The 17,594-nt window shown below is 47.8% G+C and overlaps 1 protein-coding gene across 1 annotated transcript in view; it reads right to left on the reverse strand.

The window, feature by feature from the left end:
• The window catches only part of moto (minamoto), a 62,914-nt gene extending 45,826 nt beyond the window's left edge, over nt 1-17,088 (reverse strand). Inside the window, exons 1-3 of the mRNA XM_078424778.1 lie at nt 16,957-17,088; nt 13,144-13,269; nt 6,672-6,820 (exon numbers count right to left, since the gene is read on the reverse strand). Of these exons, the coding sequence (XP_078280904.1) occupies nt 6,672-6,820; nt 13,144-13,269; nt 16,957-17,088 (407 nt within the window). The remainder of the gene's footprint in view (nt 1-6,671; nt 6,821-13,143; nt 13,270-16,956) is intronic.
• Nucleotides 17,089-17,594: the final 506 nt, after the last annotated feature.

Below are 17,594 nucleotides of genomic sequence, written 5' to 3' on the forward strand. Positions count from 1 at the left end.
AACATACCAAATCTCCTCAATCTTCTGAGTACAGATAATGATGGGCTTTATTTATGACTAGACCAAGTGGGGCCCATTCCTCATAGAGGACAGGGAAAGGGATAGGGTGCCACTCACCTCGGCCACGTGGCGCCAGCAGTGCAGCCAGAGCGAGCCGTGGACCCAAAGCCTCTCCTGTATTGGTCTAGCACCCTCACCCCTCCCAACTCAATCCCCTTTATCCCCCCTCCTCCCCCACTCCATCCCCCCTACCCCACCCCTCCCCTCAAACCCACTCCCTCCGCCCCCCCCCCCTCCCATACTCCCCCCCTCCCAAGCCCTATTCCCCCCTACCCCACCCCCACCTCCCCCACATCCCCTGTTGATCTATTCTGGCAGCAGTAAAATTATAGTGTTTCGAGGCGCATCCCGGGCGCAGATGCGGCGTAGACGGAGGAATTGGGAGTAGGGGATAGACTTTTTGCAGGGGACCGGGTGGGAAGAAGTGTGGTCCAGACAGCTGTGCGAGTCAGTGGGTTTATAGTAAATGTCCGTCACTACTCAGTCTCCTGTGATGGAGATGGTGAGGTCCAGAAACGGGAGGGAGATGTCGGAGATAGTCCAGGTATATTTAAGGGCAGAATGGAAATTGGAGGTGAAGTGTATGAAGTCAGTGAGTTCTGCATGGGTACAAGAGGTAGCACCAATGCAGTCGTCGATGTAGCGGAGGTAGAGTTCGGGGATGGGGCCAGTGTACGTCTGGAACAGGGATTGTTCGACGTACCAAAGAGGCAGGCGTAGCTAGGGCCCATGCGAGTGCCCATAGCTACGCCTCTGGTTTGGAGGAAGTGGGAGGAGTCAAAGGAGAAGTTGTTGAGGGTAAGAACCAGCTCTGCTAGGCGGAGGAGAGTGTTGGTAGATGGGGATTGGCTGGTTCTGCGGTCGAGGAAGAAACGGAGGGCTTCGAGACCATCCTTGTGGGGGATGGAAGTGTAGAGTGACTGGACATCCATGGTAAAGATGAGGGAGTGGGGGCCTGGGTACCGGAAGTTATCGAGGAGATGGAGAGCGTGTGAGGTGTCTTGGACGTAGGTGGGGAGGGATTTAACCAGGGGGGATAGGATGGAGTCGAGGTAGGTGGAGATAAGTTCGGTGGGCATGAGCAGGCAGAGACAATGGGTCTGCCGGGACAGTTCTGTTTATGGATTTTGGGTAGGAGGTAGAATCGGGCCGTGCGGGGCTGGGGAACTATGAGTTTGGAGGCATTGGGGGGTAGATCGCCGGAGATGGTGAGGTCCGTGGTGGTGCTGATGATAAAGGTCTAGTGTTTATCGGTGGGGTCATGGTCCAGGGATAGGTAGGAAGAGGTGTCTGAGAGTTGTCGTCTGGCCTCGGTCCGGTAGAGGTCAGCACGCCAGACTACCACAGCACCTCCCTTGTCAGCGGGTTTGATGATTAAGTCAGGGTTGTTGCGGAGTGAGTGGAGGGCTGCACGTTCAGGAGGGGAGAGGTTAGAGTTAGTCAGGGGAGTGGAGAATTTGAGGCGGTTAATGTCTTAATCTTCTTCGTGGTATTAATGATGCCTTTTTAAAGCAGGTGAGAACCTTGGACCTTGGTAAGGAGGTGCTGAAGATGTCCGCACAAACTCCAGCCAGCTAGTCCATGCTGGTGTTGGGAATGCGTCCGCACACATCATCAGGTCCAGATGCTTTCTGAGGGTTCATCCTCATGAAGCATGTTCTGACGTCAGCCTTGGTGGCTGGGATCTCCATGCCATTATGAGCTGGAGAGCCCGAGAAGGCATATCAGTGATCTCCCATTCAAGGCATGTGTAGAACACATTGAGCTCTTCTGGGAGTGAAGCCTTGCTGTTGCTTGAGCTGCCACTTGGCTTCGCCTTGTGATAGCATGCAAACCCTGCCTCATCTCCGAACGTCCATGTCACCCTCAAGGTAACACAATTTTACTTTTACAGCACTGCATGCAGCAAGGGTCAACCTCACCAAACAGTCGAAACTTCCAAAAATCATTTTTATAGGGTTCAGTAATAAACAACGAAGTATCACTCCCAGATGAGCTCAATGCGTCCAATGCACCTTTGATAGGAAGAACACTGATGTCCCTCCTGGGCTCCCATATACCCCGATGGTATTACCATCTCTCAGAGGGCAATGTCAGAAGTTCCTTCAAGAAGGTAAACCCTCTGAAAACATCTGGACCTGGTGGCATACAAGGTCGCCTTCTTAAAACTTGTGCAGACCAATTGGCTGGTGTTTTTGCAGATATCTTCAACCTCTCATAACTGAAGCATGCTTTAAAAGGGCATCAATAATACTAGTGCCCAAGAAGAATAAGGTGACATGCCTCAATGAATACCAGCCGGTGGCACTAATTGTGGTGACGTGCTTCGAGAGGTTATGGCTCATATCAACCCCTAGCTCAACAAGAACCTGGACCCACTACAATTTGCCTACTGCCACAACAGGTCAACAGAGGATGTGGTCTTGATGGCTCTCCACTCTGCACTGGAGCACTTGGGCAACAAAAACACAAGCATCAAGCTGTTGCTCATAAGACTAAAGCTCAGCATTCAACACCATCATCCTCTCCAAACTAGTTACCAAGCTCACGGAACTGGGTCTCTACACATCCCTCTGCAACTGGATCCTCGACTTCCACTTCATCAGAACACAATCAGTACAAATTGGCAGCTGCAGTTCCTCCTCGATAATCGTCAGCACAGGTGCAACTCAGCCCCCTGTTGTACTCACTCTGTACCCATGACTGTGTAATTGGATACATTTCCAATACCATCTTCAAATTTGCCGACGACACCAGCATTGTTGAACGAATTACAGATGATGATGAATCAGAGTACAGAAGGGAGATTGATTGTCCCACAACAACCTTGCTCTCAACATCAGTAAAACCAAGGAACTGATTGTTGACTTTAGAAGAGGAAGGCCAAGAATCCACAAACCTGTCTTCATCGATAGGACAGTGGTGGAGAGAGTCAAAAACTTCAAATTCCTGGACATGCATATCTCTGAAGATCTGTCCTGGACCTAACACATTGATGCAATCAAAAGTATGCTCATCAACACCTCTACATCCTTAGATGATTGTGGAGATTCTTGAAATTCTATGGATGTCCAGTAGAGAACATACTGACTGGTTGCATCACCATCTGGTTTGGCAAGTCGAAAGCCCTGGAACGAAGAAGACTACAAAACATAGTGAACATTGCCCAGTCATCAAGGGCACTGACATCGAACGGATCTACAGGTGTCGCTGCCTCAAAAAGGCAGCCAGCATCAGAGTCCCACACCACATAGGTCACGCTCTCATTTCCCTCCTGCCATTGGGAAGAAAGTATAGGAGCCTGAAAACTATAAAGTCCAACTTCTCCCCAACAACTATCAGGCAGTTAAACACTACATCTTCCAAATAAGCTCCGAACTACATAGACTTGTTTTTGTCTTTGCACTATTATTGTTTTTTTTCACATATATACTGTCCTTTTATCATTGTTTATTATGGTGTTTACAGAGTACTATGTTTACATTCTCTTAATGCTGCTTTAGTTTAGTTTAGAGATACAGGGCAGAAACAGGCCTTTTCGGCCTACCAGGTCCGCGCCGACCAGCGATCCCCGCACATTAACTATCCTACACCCACTAGGGACAATTTTTACATTTACCAAGCCAATTAATCTACATCTTTGGAATGTGGGAGTAAACCGAAGATCTCGGAGAAAACCCACGCAGGTCACGGGGAAAACGTACAAACTCCGCACAGACAGCACCCGAAGTCAGGATTGAACCCAGGTCTCCGGAGTTGATTTCGCTGTAAGGCAGCAACACTACCGCTGCTGCAAGTAAGAATTTCAATATTCCGTTTCGGGACATATGTCAATAAAACACTCTTGACTGTCGTGACTTCAAACATCAGATTTCTCCAGATATGAAATGATTGTGCAAGATTATTTGGTCTCATTCAAAAAGCATGTACCAGGTAGTTCCAGCTTCCAATCAGTTTCAGGAACTCCTAACTCATTAAAATTAGTTCTTTACATATTTTTTTTTCTAAAGCCTAGGTATTGGATGAAAAATATGACGAAGAATCAGACTGCATCAGATTATGATGTAGACCATGGCACATTGGCCTTTCAGTAAACTGTGACAATTTCTCATTTACATCGAAGGTATCACAAAATGCTGGACTAACTCAGCGGGTCAGGCAGCATCTCTGGAGAGAAGGAATGGGTGACATTTCGGGTCGAGACCCTTCCATTTGCTATAGGTTAGTACCACAGTTGTGTCATTGCAATTTTTAAAGAATGGCCGCAGTAAAGTGATTTTTTCTGATATCACAATGTCAATAATTGACAGCAGTCAAGATATGGTTACATTTGTACAGTAAACTAGACTTTTTCTTATTTCATCCAATAAGCAAGTTTGGTATCTCGACCGTGCATGCACAGGTCATAGGTCACAAGAGCTAAACATTCTCGCTGGCTGATAACAGTGGGGAAGAAACGGCTCTTGAATCTGGTGATGTGATTGCAAGCTTTTGTATCTTGTGCCCAAATAGGAAAAAAGCTGATGACGAAAGAGTGTGATTATTGCCCTTGTTTTCCAGGCGCCGCGGCAGGGAAGAGGGAGTCCGCTGGAGTTTTAGCCTGGCCTGTCCACCGTCCCGGGCAATGGGGAAAAAGCCACACGGTTGGATGGTGTGCGGTTGGACTTTCGCCCAGCTGCCGGGCCACCTGCGCATGCATACGGTCGAGCTGTTATTCAGAAGTAAGGTGTGCGGAAAGGGCTTCAGGCACTCCTCGAATTTGGCGAGGCACCGACACAGGCACACTGGCGACCGGGCCTTCCAATGCAAGGCATGCAGCCTCAGCGCTGCTGCTACACTAGCGCCTGCACACCGGCGAGCAAGAATTCCGCTGCAGGCTCTGCGGCGAGTTATTCCCCGTGCGGCCGCAGTTGGCGCAACACCGTCGCATCCACCGGCGGCCGGGTATTTGCAACCCGCTCGGGGCTGTCACTGCACAGGTGCACGGCCCAGGGCGGACGGCTCCCCTTCTGCACCGACGCCTGCGGGAAGGATTTCTGCAGTGCCGGCTACGTGGCTCTTGCACAGCGGCGAGACCCCGTTCGCCTGCGAGGTCTCAAGGCCGAGCTTTTGGCAGCCCGTTGCAGCTGAGAGCTCACCACCGGCGCAGCCACGGGCAGGTGCGGCCGTTCGGCTGCGAGGTTTGCGGCAAAGCGTTCTGCAACCATCTTACCTGCGGACGCACCGGCCAAGCGGCCCTACAGGTGCGAAGCGTGCGGCAGGATTACTGCAGCGCCACATAACTGCTGATCCATCAGCGCTTCCTCAGCGGCAAGTGGCCCTTCAGGTGCGAGACCTGCAACAAGAGCTTCCTCAGCTCTTCCTCCTTCCTCCGATCTACCGCAGCACTAGCCGACCGACAGGCGCTTTTGGTGTGACTTCTGCCACTGCCGTTTCATCTATTCCTCCTCTTCCACAAGGGGACTTACACGGGGAGAAGGCAAGGAGGTCCTACTGCAGCTGTACAGGGCCTTGGTGAGGCCGCACCTGAGTATTGTTTGCACACAATACTCCAGGTGCGCGCCAATCACACTGAAAGCGCCTGTCGGTCGGCTCGTGCTGCGGCAGAAAGAGGAAGAGCTGAGGAAGCTCTTGTTGCAGGTCTCACACCTGTAGGGCCACTCGCCGCTGTGGAAGCGCTGATGTATCAGCATTTATGCGCTGCTGCAGTAATCCTGGTCGCACACTTCGCACCTGAAGGGCTGCTCGGCTGGTGCATCCGCAGGTAAGATGGTTGCAGAATGCTTTGCCGCAAACCTCGCAGCTGAACGGCCGCTCCCGCCGTGGCTGCCGGTGGTGAGCTCTCAGCTGCAACGGGCTGCCGAAAGCTCGGCCATGAGACCTCGCAGGCGAACAGGGCCTAGCCTCTGTGCAAGAGCCAGGTAGCCGGCACTGCGGAAATCCTTCCCGCAGGCGTCAGTGCATAACGGGGCCGAACTACGGGCCGCGCATCTGTGCTGCGACAGCCCCGAGCGGATTGCAAATACCCGACCCATGGTGGATGTGACGGTGTTGCGGCTGCATGGGGAAGAACTCGCCGCAGAGCCTGCAGCGGACTTCTTGCTTGCAAGTGTGCAAGCACCAATGTTGCAGCAGCGCTGAGGCTGCATGCCTTGCATTGGAAGAGCCGGTCGCCTGTGTGCCTGTGTTGGTGCCTCGCCAAATTTGAGGAGTGCCTGAAGCCCTTTTCGTACACCTCGCATCTGAACAACAGCTCGACCGTATGCATGCGCAGGTGGCCCGGCAGCTGGGCGAAAGTCCAACCGCACACCCTCCAACCGTGAAGCTTTTTCCCCATGGCTCGGGACGGCGAACATGCCAGGCTAAAACTCCCTCTTCCCCGCCGCGACACCTGGAAAACAAGGGCAACAATCATACTCCTTCCTCATCATCTTTTTTCCTATTTGGGCACAAGATATATAAGCTTGCAATCACTTATCACCAGATTCAAGAGCCATTTCTTCCCCGCTGTTATCAGCCGGCGAGAATGTTTAGTTCTTGTGACCTACGACCTGCGCATGCGCGGTCGAAATACCAAACTCGCTTATTACAGGAACAGGTAATCCACATACCGGTTAGGATTAGTTTGTGATCCAGCAAGCTGTTTATAATCATCTCCTGATGTTGACCAAGGAACATAAAACAAGGAAGAATCAGGTGTGGTTGACACAGATGTAGTGTAGGACTGATGTGAATCTATATTTTCTTCATATTGAGATACCTATACGAAATTCAGATGTTAAGGCAAGCATTATGAAATACTTTTCTTTATAAACAAGTATCAGTTCTAACAAAACATTACAAGTCGATGTCTATTTTAACAGTTGTTTCAGATCCCAATTATAATGAGAGCACGGAAGTAGCAGATAGATTAAGCAAACAGAAAATTGTCCGAGAAATATTTACAGGTAAACCGAAAGAACTGAAAAATGTTAGCACAAGTTTTAAAAAGTTAGAGAAGTTCATGAAACTACAAGCAGAAAAATCCCAGAACCCAATGACTATACCCCTTTGTTTAGGATATGTCTATACATTGTCCCTACTTTACGAATGCCTGACTTAAATACAGCCTGTATACATGAATAAGTATTTGAGTGACCAGAGGATGGGATATGCCGTCTAGTGCTGGCAGCTGTTCTTGCCACTAGCTAAACTTTTGCCACATTGAACCCAAGAAGAATATGTTCTATTTAACAAGTCCATGTACATTTTGCAAAAAATATCAAAAGATATGCTGTCTGGGCCAGCTGTAGTATTATAACTTGTTTAGTGGTAGTGTTATATTCTCAGTGCAAAAGTGTTAATCAAATCAGCGTTAAAATGTCAATAAGGCATTAGTTAGACAGAGATGCATTGCTGAGAGTGCTGCTGTGCTGGTAACCTGGTACAAAATGCTGCCGTTGTTACCGCTGCGCCCTGCTGTGCTGGTAACCTGGTATAAATCTTTGCGCTCCACTGGCACAGAGCAATCAAGCACCCACTGTTCTGTTTGGTGAGTATTGCTGCAAGGGCCGATGTTGGGAAGGTTAGGGAGTGGTTTGTGACCATTCCACACTGAGACGTGGAACTCAGGACTGCAAACTGGTTAGCATAGTGACTGTGGGACATTGCTGCAGACAAATAGCACCTGCTCCAGTGCTGACAGACAAAGGAGAGAGACCCCATTGAGCTTGGGTGGTCCATCAACATATGCTGATCCCCTAAACCCAGCTATCTCTCATCTTAAACCTGTGCGATTGTCATAGGCACCCACACCAGGGGAAAAAAAACTTTGTAATACGATAATTTAGCATCAATTTTATATATCTCCGTTAAATCACCGCTGAACCTCACCCTCTCCAGGGAAAATAAACCCAATCTATCTAGTCTCTCGTTAGAACTGTTATGTTCCAGGTGAATCTCCTCTGCATGCTAATTACTTCCTTTCTATAGTGTGGTAACAAGATATCATATTCTAGGTATGGCTAAACTAATCTCTTATAAAGTTGTATTCCATGCCATGGCCAATGAAGGGAAGTGTCTCACATACTTTACACCCTTATCCAATCATGCAACCCTTTTTGGGATCTATGGACGTATCGTTAGAACTCTCTGTTCATCAACATTCCCCAGAACTGTACCATTTAACTCCACTTAATCTACCCTTTATGCCAGGGGTGTCAAACTCATTTTCACCCCGGACCACATCAGCATTATGGTTGCCCTCAAAGGGCCGGTTGTAACTGTAAGACTGTATAAATGTAACTAATCCTTAACATATTGTTAAATAACTGTCTGCATTTGATTATTATTTATTGAAATGAACAAATATTGTACATGCATTAACATAAATGTAAAAATATATGTAAGCACATTGACAAATTGGGCCCGTTCCTCGTAGGGTTTCCATTGCGACCTGGGGAAATCGCGTTTTTTCTTTAAAATACATTGTCTCTTAAAAAAAATTAAGTGAATCTCAATGGGGGGAGTGGAGACGGGAGGGGTGGGTGAGAAGGGGAGAGGGATCCTTTGACACCGTCCTGTCAGCGGCAATCTTTATTCTCCTTCACTGTCGTGCCGTGCTCCTCCAGGGGAGGGAGAGCGCAATTAAAGGCGGTACAGGGAAGGGGAGTGGGTGTGACCGAACCTTGGCCCCAAAGCCTCTCCTGTATTGGTGTAGCATCCTCAACCCCCTACTCAATCCCCCTTATCCCTCCTCTCCCTACCCCCCACTCTCCCATCTTCCCTGACCCCCACTGTCCCCCTTCTCCCCACCAACACCCCCTCCTCACCCCCACCCCTGCTGTCCTCTACCCCCCACCCTTCCTCTCCACCCCCCTTTCCACCACTCTCTCCTCCCCCACCCCCCATTCTCTCCTCCCCATCCCCCCACTCTCTCCTCCCCCACCCCCCCTTTCCCCACTCTCTCCTCCCCCCACCCTCTCTCCTCCACCCCTGCCTCCCCCACTCTCTCCTCCCCTCACCGTCCCCTCCACCCACCTGCATTCTCACCGTCCCCTCCCCCCACCGTCCCCCTTCCCCCCTACCTCCCACTCTCTTCCCCCCACCACCACCCCCTTCCCCAACACTCCCTCTCTCCTCCCCCCACCCTCCCCCTCCTTTCACTCACTGTCCCCTTCCCCATCACCCACCTTTCCCTCCCCCCTCTTCCCTGACCCTCAGTCCCCCTTCCCTCCCACCCCCACTCTCTCTTCCCCCCACCACCACCCCCTCCTCACCCCCTCCTCCCTCACCTCCTCCCCTTTCACTCTCACTGTCCCCTTCCCCCCATCCACCTTCCCCCCCACACTTCCCTAACCCCCACTGTCCCCCTTCCACCCCACCCCCACTCTTCCCTGACCCCCACTGTTCCCCTTCCCCACCCTTCCCTGACCCCCACTGTTCCCCTTCCCCCCACCCCCTCTTCCCCAACCACCCCCGCTGTCCCCCTCCAGTCCCACTCTCCCCCTACTCTCTCCTCACCCACTCTCACTCTCCCCCCCTTTCCCCCCACCCCCTTTCCCCTATTCTCTCCTCCACCCACCCTCCCCCCCACTCAGCCCCCACGTCCACCCCCCTCCCTTCCGTGGAGCCGTTGGCGGCGAAAGGCACTTACTGAGCGTGCAGGGAGGAGGGAGCGCCGGACTACTCGAGGCGGGGGCGGCGTGTCTGGGAGTGTGGGGGAGAGAGAAGCGAGAGGAGAGAGGCGCGGCGGGAGGAGCGCACAAGATGGCGGAGCGTGCGGAGGCCGCCACCTTTCTGAGGTCGCGACGGGTCGTCAGTGGCAACAGCCCTCGACGACGCCGCCATCGGTGGAAGCGGCCGCTGAAGGAGGAGAAGAAGCTGCCTGCTGCACTGCGGCCTGTGTGCGGTAACGGTGCGGGGAGCTGGGCCCGGGCGGGAGGGGGGACTCGAGGACGCCGTGGCGTGGGTTGAAGGGACGGAAGGGAAGGATGAGGACCATCAGTCCGACCATCTCCCTCCTGCTTAGGAGTGTTCCCCGGGTGTGGGAGAGCGGGGAGAGTGAGGGGAGTGAGGGCGGTGATTGCGAGCGGGCGGCTCCGCTAACGGCGTCCATCTTGTTTGTGCGAGTGAGGAGAGGCTGTGCCGTGCTGGTGACGTCAGATGCACAGCACTTGGAAAAAATGTGTTTAGAAATGAGAATTTTAAAAGTTTAAAATGTCTGTAACTTAAAAGATATTCGGCCAATGACAATTAAGCTCTCGCGGGCCACATAAAATGACGTGGCGGGCGGGATTCGGTCCGCATGTGCTTTATGCAGTCCACAAACTGCAATCGTCAGGATTACATTTATTTTGCTCTGCCCAACTTTCCAGCCAATGTAATAATCAAATGGTGATCTTAAATAACCAGCCTCAATATCTACAGCACCTCCAATTTCTGTATCATTTGCACATTTATGGTACCTCATACATTCACATTTTCATAAACATCCCCATACCAGGCCTTGTGGTATACCTCTGTTGGCAGACTTCTCACGAGAAAAAGCCACTCTTCACCCCCACCCTCTGCTGCTTATTACCAAGCCAATTTTGGATCTAATTTGTCAGCCAGTCTGGATCCCAGAGGCTCTAACTTTCTGGACCAGGCTAACAAGCAAGTCCTTATTAAAGGCCTTACATGCAAGTCCTTATCAAAGACCTTCTGCTATCAATATGCTTAGTTATCCCCTCAAAACATACATTCTAATTTGTAGGTGATATTTTGTAGTACAGGGGTCTGCAACTGCTGTTATAGTACAGGAATATTCCTGTGAACATTCATACTATAGAGCCAACTCTGCAGAGCTACATGAGCAGAATTGTATCAGTAACTGGTAGCCATCTTCCAAAATGCTGTAGATTCTGTAATAGTTTCCAGATTAGAATGTAGTGGTTGTAACCCTACCATTTAAAAGAGAAAGATGGAGACAGAGAGAGATATAGATGGAGAAAGAAAGAGATGGAGAGAAAGAGAGATGGAGAGAGGGGAAATGGAGAGAGAGGCAGGGAGGGGAAAGAGAGAGAGAGGAGAGTAGAAAGAGGGAGGAGGTGGAGAGCGAGGAGAGAGAAGTGAGAGGAGAGAGAAGTGAGAGGGAGATGGAGAGAGAGGAGAGGGAGATGGATGAGAGATGGAAATGGAGAGAGAGGGAGATGGAAAGAGGAGTGGGGGAGGTGGAGAGAGGAGGGAAAGATGGAAAGAGAGGGAAATGGATAGGGGGGTGGAGGAAAAAGGATGGAGTGAGGGGGAGATAGAGAGAGGGAGGGGATGTAGAGAGGGGGAGATGGAGAGAGAGAGGGGGAGATAGAGACAGAGGGGGGATGAAGAGAGGGGGAGATGGAGAGGCGAGATGGGTAGAAAGGGGGAGATGGAAAGAGAGGGAGGGGAGATAGAGAGACGGAGATAGAGAGCGAGATGGTGGCATGGAGAGAGGGGGCATAGCGATGGAGAGTGATGGGATGGAGCGAAGGGGGAGAGTGAGAGAGGGGATGGAGCGTGGGGGAGGGATAGTGAGAACGGGAGATGGAGAGTGAGAGGTGGGTAGATGGAGATGGAGAGATGAAGGGGAGATGGAGAGAGAAAGGGGATGGAGTTGGAGAAGGAAGGCGAGGGGAGATGGACAGAGGAGATAGACAAGAGATGGAAAGAGATGGTCAGAGACAGCGAAGTGACAAATGTCATGGAGGAAAATGCTGGAATCTGTTGCCATGAGGATGGACATGGTAATGGAATCTAATGGTAGACAAGATTGATTTGGGTTCAAATCATTGAAAGTTAGCTAGCAATTACAAAGGCAAATGGTATATTGATCTAAGAATTTGTATTTAAAAATCCAGGATTGACAGGATAGGTGCAGTGATGAAAATGACCAACATGGGAATACAAACAAAATAAGATGTCAGCCACTCAGAACAGAGATAACTTTCTTCATTGGGAGAGTAATGAATCTTTGGAATTCTCAACAGATGACCACTGTAGAAACAGTTGCTCACAATATTCAAGGCTCACTTCGATATTTTTTTGGTTATTCAGTCATCTGTTGATCAGGTGCATCCTAGCTAGAATGGATTGTTCAACATTCCTTCCTCATTTCCCCTTCTCCTCGTGGGAATCGGTCAGTGACTATTATGATGCTCTTATAGTTAATTCAGTTGAACTTTCAAGGAATGAAAGTCCTTTTGGCTGCTGAATCCCCAAGTATGTTAACACTATGTGATGTGTTAATGGAATGTTATATAGGGTCAAGGTCACTCCACTTACACAATACTGGAAAAATCAATCATTTGCTGGGAAAGATGCAAGAGCAAGCAAGTTTGACTGTCAATGTGACTATAGCTTCTGGCTACGTGATTCTGAAACATATAAATATAAGATGATAATGGTGAAGCAAGTGAGAATACATATTAATGAATTATCTGACCAACCATATATCCTTTTATTCAAGGACTGAGAAGTATAAAATGAGGGTGAACTAATCAGTGAAATTGAACACGATTACGAAGACCAAACTAAGAAAGGAGAAAAAGTTAAAATAAATAAGTGAAATCATGATTTTAAAATGTTTCAAAGAACGATTAAGTAAATGCAAGCGAGAAGTTAACATTTTCAGGTCAGAGACCTTTCAAAGACACTATTTCACTTAGTTAGCATATTCCATCTGCTTTTCACACATCAGCATTCACAGTATTTTCTTTGTTTTACTTCTAAGCTTGTCCGTGGAAAGGATTATTGCGCAGTTAATAATGCTAATTTTGTGTATTCTGTTTAAAAAGAAAATGGACAAAAAAACAGGGAGGCTAAGGCCATGGTGCTATTTGTATAGAGCAAATGGCAAAGTAATACAAATCAACCAACAATTCCTTGGTATTTGCAATTTATAACCCCTTTCAATCTCGTGGAAAATTGTACAGCCTTGATGGCAGAGGTTATGAACTTACCATTATTTTTCCCAAGTAAATTAAGTTCACTTTTTGGATCGATTCTAATGAGTGACGTTGTATAACATTAAATGGTATTTTATAACTAAAGGTACAAATAGTTCAGAAACAAATATTCAATTTTTACCTGTGCTTTATAAGGGCTGAAGAATGAATTACAATTGACCAGAGCATCACCAAAGACATCTGTTGATCTGTTGTTAGCTTCAATGCCATTGTAGTAACGATTCACACTTTTTAAAATTGTTTTAGGCTAAAAAACAAACAATATCTTTATTTTCTTTATGTAATCAAAACAAATCAATTAAGTAATTCCTTTAAAAAAGTATAAGGTGAAAATATTATTTTTGAAATAAGAAATACATATAGGGAGATTGAGTGAATTATAACTTTTCTACAAAAAAAAGCACGATTATGTTCTACTTAAACGACTTTACTAACAGGAACAGTAAATTTAATCCAGAGATAAGTATCTGTTTGCAAGTTACAAAGGGCTGTGTTCACTACCATTCATCTTTGGTTTAAATTGGATCATGCCATTTTAAACATCCATCCCTTATGGCCAAAAATCTGGGACTACTTTGCCAAATTGTAATCAATAACGAGTTTCAATTTGCACTTGATCTTTTTGCAGCACTTTGTTTTTTATTTAACATCCTCCGGAATTTGCAGTTTCCTGTGTCTCCATTCTACTGCTCCAGTGCAAAATCTCCTCAAAGCATGCTTACTTTGAAGATGTTCTCCTTCTGTCTCCGACCCACATTCTGACTGATTCCCTTTCGATGCTCCCCCTCTGTGATTACCTCACTCTCACCTTTCTTTCCCAACCTTGTCTCCACTCCTCCAATTAGTCTGAAGAAGGGACCCGAACCAAAATGCCTGCCCATTCCCTCCATAGATGCTGCCTGACTCGCTGAGTTCCTCCAGCACTTATTTTGTTGCTCAAGATTTCAGCATCTGCAGTATTTTGTATCTGATTTTGGGTATTGTTGTCTTTAGAACATTGACAAGAATTATTACCATAATACAAACTATTCAAAGTAAAAATTCACGTAAGCCACTGCAATTATTTTTACTCAGTGGCATTGTAAAATTGAGGGTCACAATGCAAATAAACTAGAAACTTGTGACATTAAAATAAAAAACAAATGCTATTCACACTTAGCATTTTAAACAGGTTCTTTCAAGAAAGAAACAAAGTTAACTTTTTGGGGTTAGTGGCCTTTCAAAGATACACCTTCATTTAATTAGCACATATCAGCATCTACATCATTTCTTTTGTTTTACATATTAAGTTCACAAATGTAATTAACTCTGAAAATCCAATTAATCAAATGCCACTTTCAACTTATGCTCCATTATTTTTGATTACCACCATAGGTATGCATGAGCAATGAAACATCAAACTCTAAACACAAAATAGAGCTGCTACTCCTCTTAATCCAAAAGATAGGCATCAACACTGAAACTTGGACCAATTTGGAAGCTGCAAGATTGTTTTGAAATAGCTAAAATATGAAGCTTTAAGGTAAAAGACGAAGTACATGTAATATTTCCATAAAATCACATTTCAAATCTCCTTGTCCCATAATAAAATTTCCAATGTTCACTCAGTGTTCACACAAATAATGAACTATTTATTTTCTTCCTACACTATTACATTTCTGTTTTTTCAAACAGCAACAACAAATGAACACATCATTCTCGCTATGTTCAGGGCACAATTTGATTGTGTCCTTTTTTATTTATTTTCTATTTGTGCTTTACAGCTCAATGTCCTTTGAAATTTATTGATTGCTGCCTTGCATTGGACTTGAAGAAGAAAATGACCATCACAGAAGTGTAAATGTTGAAAATTTGATATTAAAGCAGAAAAGGCTGTCAACATCCAGCAGGTCAGGCAGCATATGTTGAAAGAAAAACAATTAATATTTAAGGTTGAACACCCTTTGCCTGATGAGTGTTTTTAATTATATTTCAACTTATTAATTTGTGACTATCTCTTGAAGTCATAGCGGACGGAGTTATCGACTACCATTGGCACTGATCTCGTCGTCCCTGTTCACCAATATCTTGGACCCTCAGTCATAGAATCATACAGCACAGAAACAGGCATGTCTTTTGGCCCAACTTGCCCATATTGACGAAGTTATCCCATCTACATAGTCCCACCTGCTCCTGTTTGACCAACGCCCCTCCATGCTTTTCCTCCTCGTGTAGCTATCCAAATATCTTTTAATTATTGTTATAATACCTGTCTCAACTACCTCCTCTGGCAGTTAAATAAAAATAAATTAAAAACACAAATTTTTTTTTTTTAAATAACAATATTTTAGCTTATATCTTAATCAAACATTCACATTCACATTGTTGAGACATGGATCAACGGTTCTTTATTGCCACGTATACACTGCATGGTGAAATTCTGGTTGCATACCTTACACGAGAAATTATTATTACTTGGCACCATTTACAAAAAGAAAAAGTCCAAAGACCACATGCTGGATGCAATGGAGTGCTCCCGATCCAGGTAAGCCTCAGGCCATTGCAGGGCCTCCGCTGTCACCCTTGAATAATTCGGCCCGCGATCTAACCTCCCCTTCTTGCCCGACTGCTTTTGTGTCCCAGGGGGTGCCTCATGCAGCCAACCTTGAAGGAGCTGGAGGCAAATCACAGTCCCTTTCCTACCGGCCCACTCCTCACGTCTGTCGTCGCCAGCGGCTCCCTCCTCTTCAAGGCCAAGCATGATGGCTTCCGAGCTTCCCCTTGCAGGCAGCAGCCTGTCCTTCATCATGGCGCCAAGCCACACCTGCAACCGCACGTGGTCATGGATGGCCCGCGATGTGTTTGGCTCTGCGGCACATCAGGAGGGGCCTTCTACTGTGGAGCATTGCGGGAGCCTCCTGCCGTCGCCACGGCACATCACACTATTAAACTGTGCTATTTGATTCCATTTTTATTTTCTGACAATTCCTTAATGTGATTCTTTGGTTAGTTTGTTGACAATCTAGCTGATGGGGTGTCACCACAAATTTTGCCTGACTAATCCCACCTGCCTGCATTTGGCCCATATTTGTCTAAATCTTTCCTCTCCATGTATCTATCTAAATTACATTTAAATGTTGTGATAGGACCTGCCTCAACTACCTCCTCATTCCCTATGACCACTACACTCTGTGAGAAAAAGTTGCCCCTCAGGTTCCTATTAAATCTTTCACTCTCATCTTAAAAGGTTATTTCATTATCTCTAGTTACTTCATTTCTCTTCCATTCCTGATAATGTATTTGTACTTATGTTGGAAAGAACTGCAGATGCTGGTTATCACAAAATGCTGGAGTAACTCAGCGGGACAGGCAACATCTCTGGAGAGAATGGATGACGTTTGGGTCAAGACCTATTTGTACTTTGAGATATCACAAATGCTTTGGCTTCTTCAGTGTAACTCCAGGGATAAGGAAATCAAAATTCAAGGAAGAAATTTCAATGCCGGCCTGAGATTGGATGGTGGGGGGGGGGGGGGGGGGGGTGGGGGGGACCTTGAAGCTATTACACATCTCCCTACAGTGCTCTTCCATTGCTCTATGGAATGAGACTCCACGCACAGCAATGCCCTTCTGGAAAATTTACCATTGCATTTGGGAGTGTTGTTGGTCAATTGATTCATGTAAATCCTGAGTATATCTTCTTTATTCAGCGGATATTTTTCCGGCAGAAATGGACCCAATCTTGATTAGCACGGGTGTCATGGGTTATGGGGAGAAGGCAGGAGAATGGGGTTGCAAGGGCAAGGTCACGATTAAATGGCAGTGTAGTCCTGATTCTGCTCTTATCACTCATGAAGTATGGAGAGATGAGTGGCTGGCTGAAGGGGGCAAACCTGTGCGTCACTACCCCCACCCCCCAGGCGCGCGCCCGCGTGGCGGGGCCGCGCTTTCCCACCTCTATGCGCGTGCCCGTGGGTGCCCGCGCGCCCGCTCCAGGCACGCGACGCCAGGAGGGCGCGGAGCTCGCGCAGCGGCCGCAGTTGCTCGGTGAAGGTCCCCCTTCCCCCCCACCTCCCACCATCGCCATCTCCGCCCCGGCAATGAGGAGTCAGGGCCTCCCTCCTTCCCCAAGTAACTCGACGCCGGCACCTTCTCCCGTCAGACCCGAACCTCCAAACTGCCGAGCGACACCCTTCAAATCGAATAAAATCCGCCGGCCACTCGAAGCCCAAGTCTTCTTCCCTCCCCATCCCACAACAAACAAAAAACTTTTAGGAGGGAGCAAATGACGCCATGAACCTAACGTCTTGTTATGACTATATTAAAAAAACTAAGTTCGAAGCCAAGGGCCGACGTCCGTGAAAGGCCGTTCGGCAGATTTCATTAAAATGATGGGGCTGGGCTGGAGTTTGAAAACCGAAGTTCCTCGCTGAGAGTGAGGGGATCTCACCTCCATGTGGCCCCTCGGTTGCTGTGGCTGTGGCGAGGAGAGCGGGCTGCTGAGGCGCGGTGTGGGGCGGGCGGGGTGTGAAAGGGGCTCAGCCTCGTCTCGTCGGGAGCAGTCGCCACGCCGGTCTCGCCCATCTGCTGCCC

The sequence above is a fragment of the Rhinoraja longicauda genome, chromosome 29, assembly GCF_053455715.1.
Source record: "Rhinoraja longicauda isolate Sanriku21f chromosome 29, sRhiLon1.1, whole genome shotgun sequence".
NCBI classification, from domain to species: Eukaryota; Metazoa; Chordata; class Chondrichthyes; order Rajiformes; family Arhynchobatidae; genus Rhinoraja; species Rhinoraja longicauda.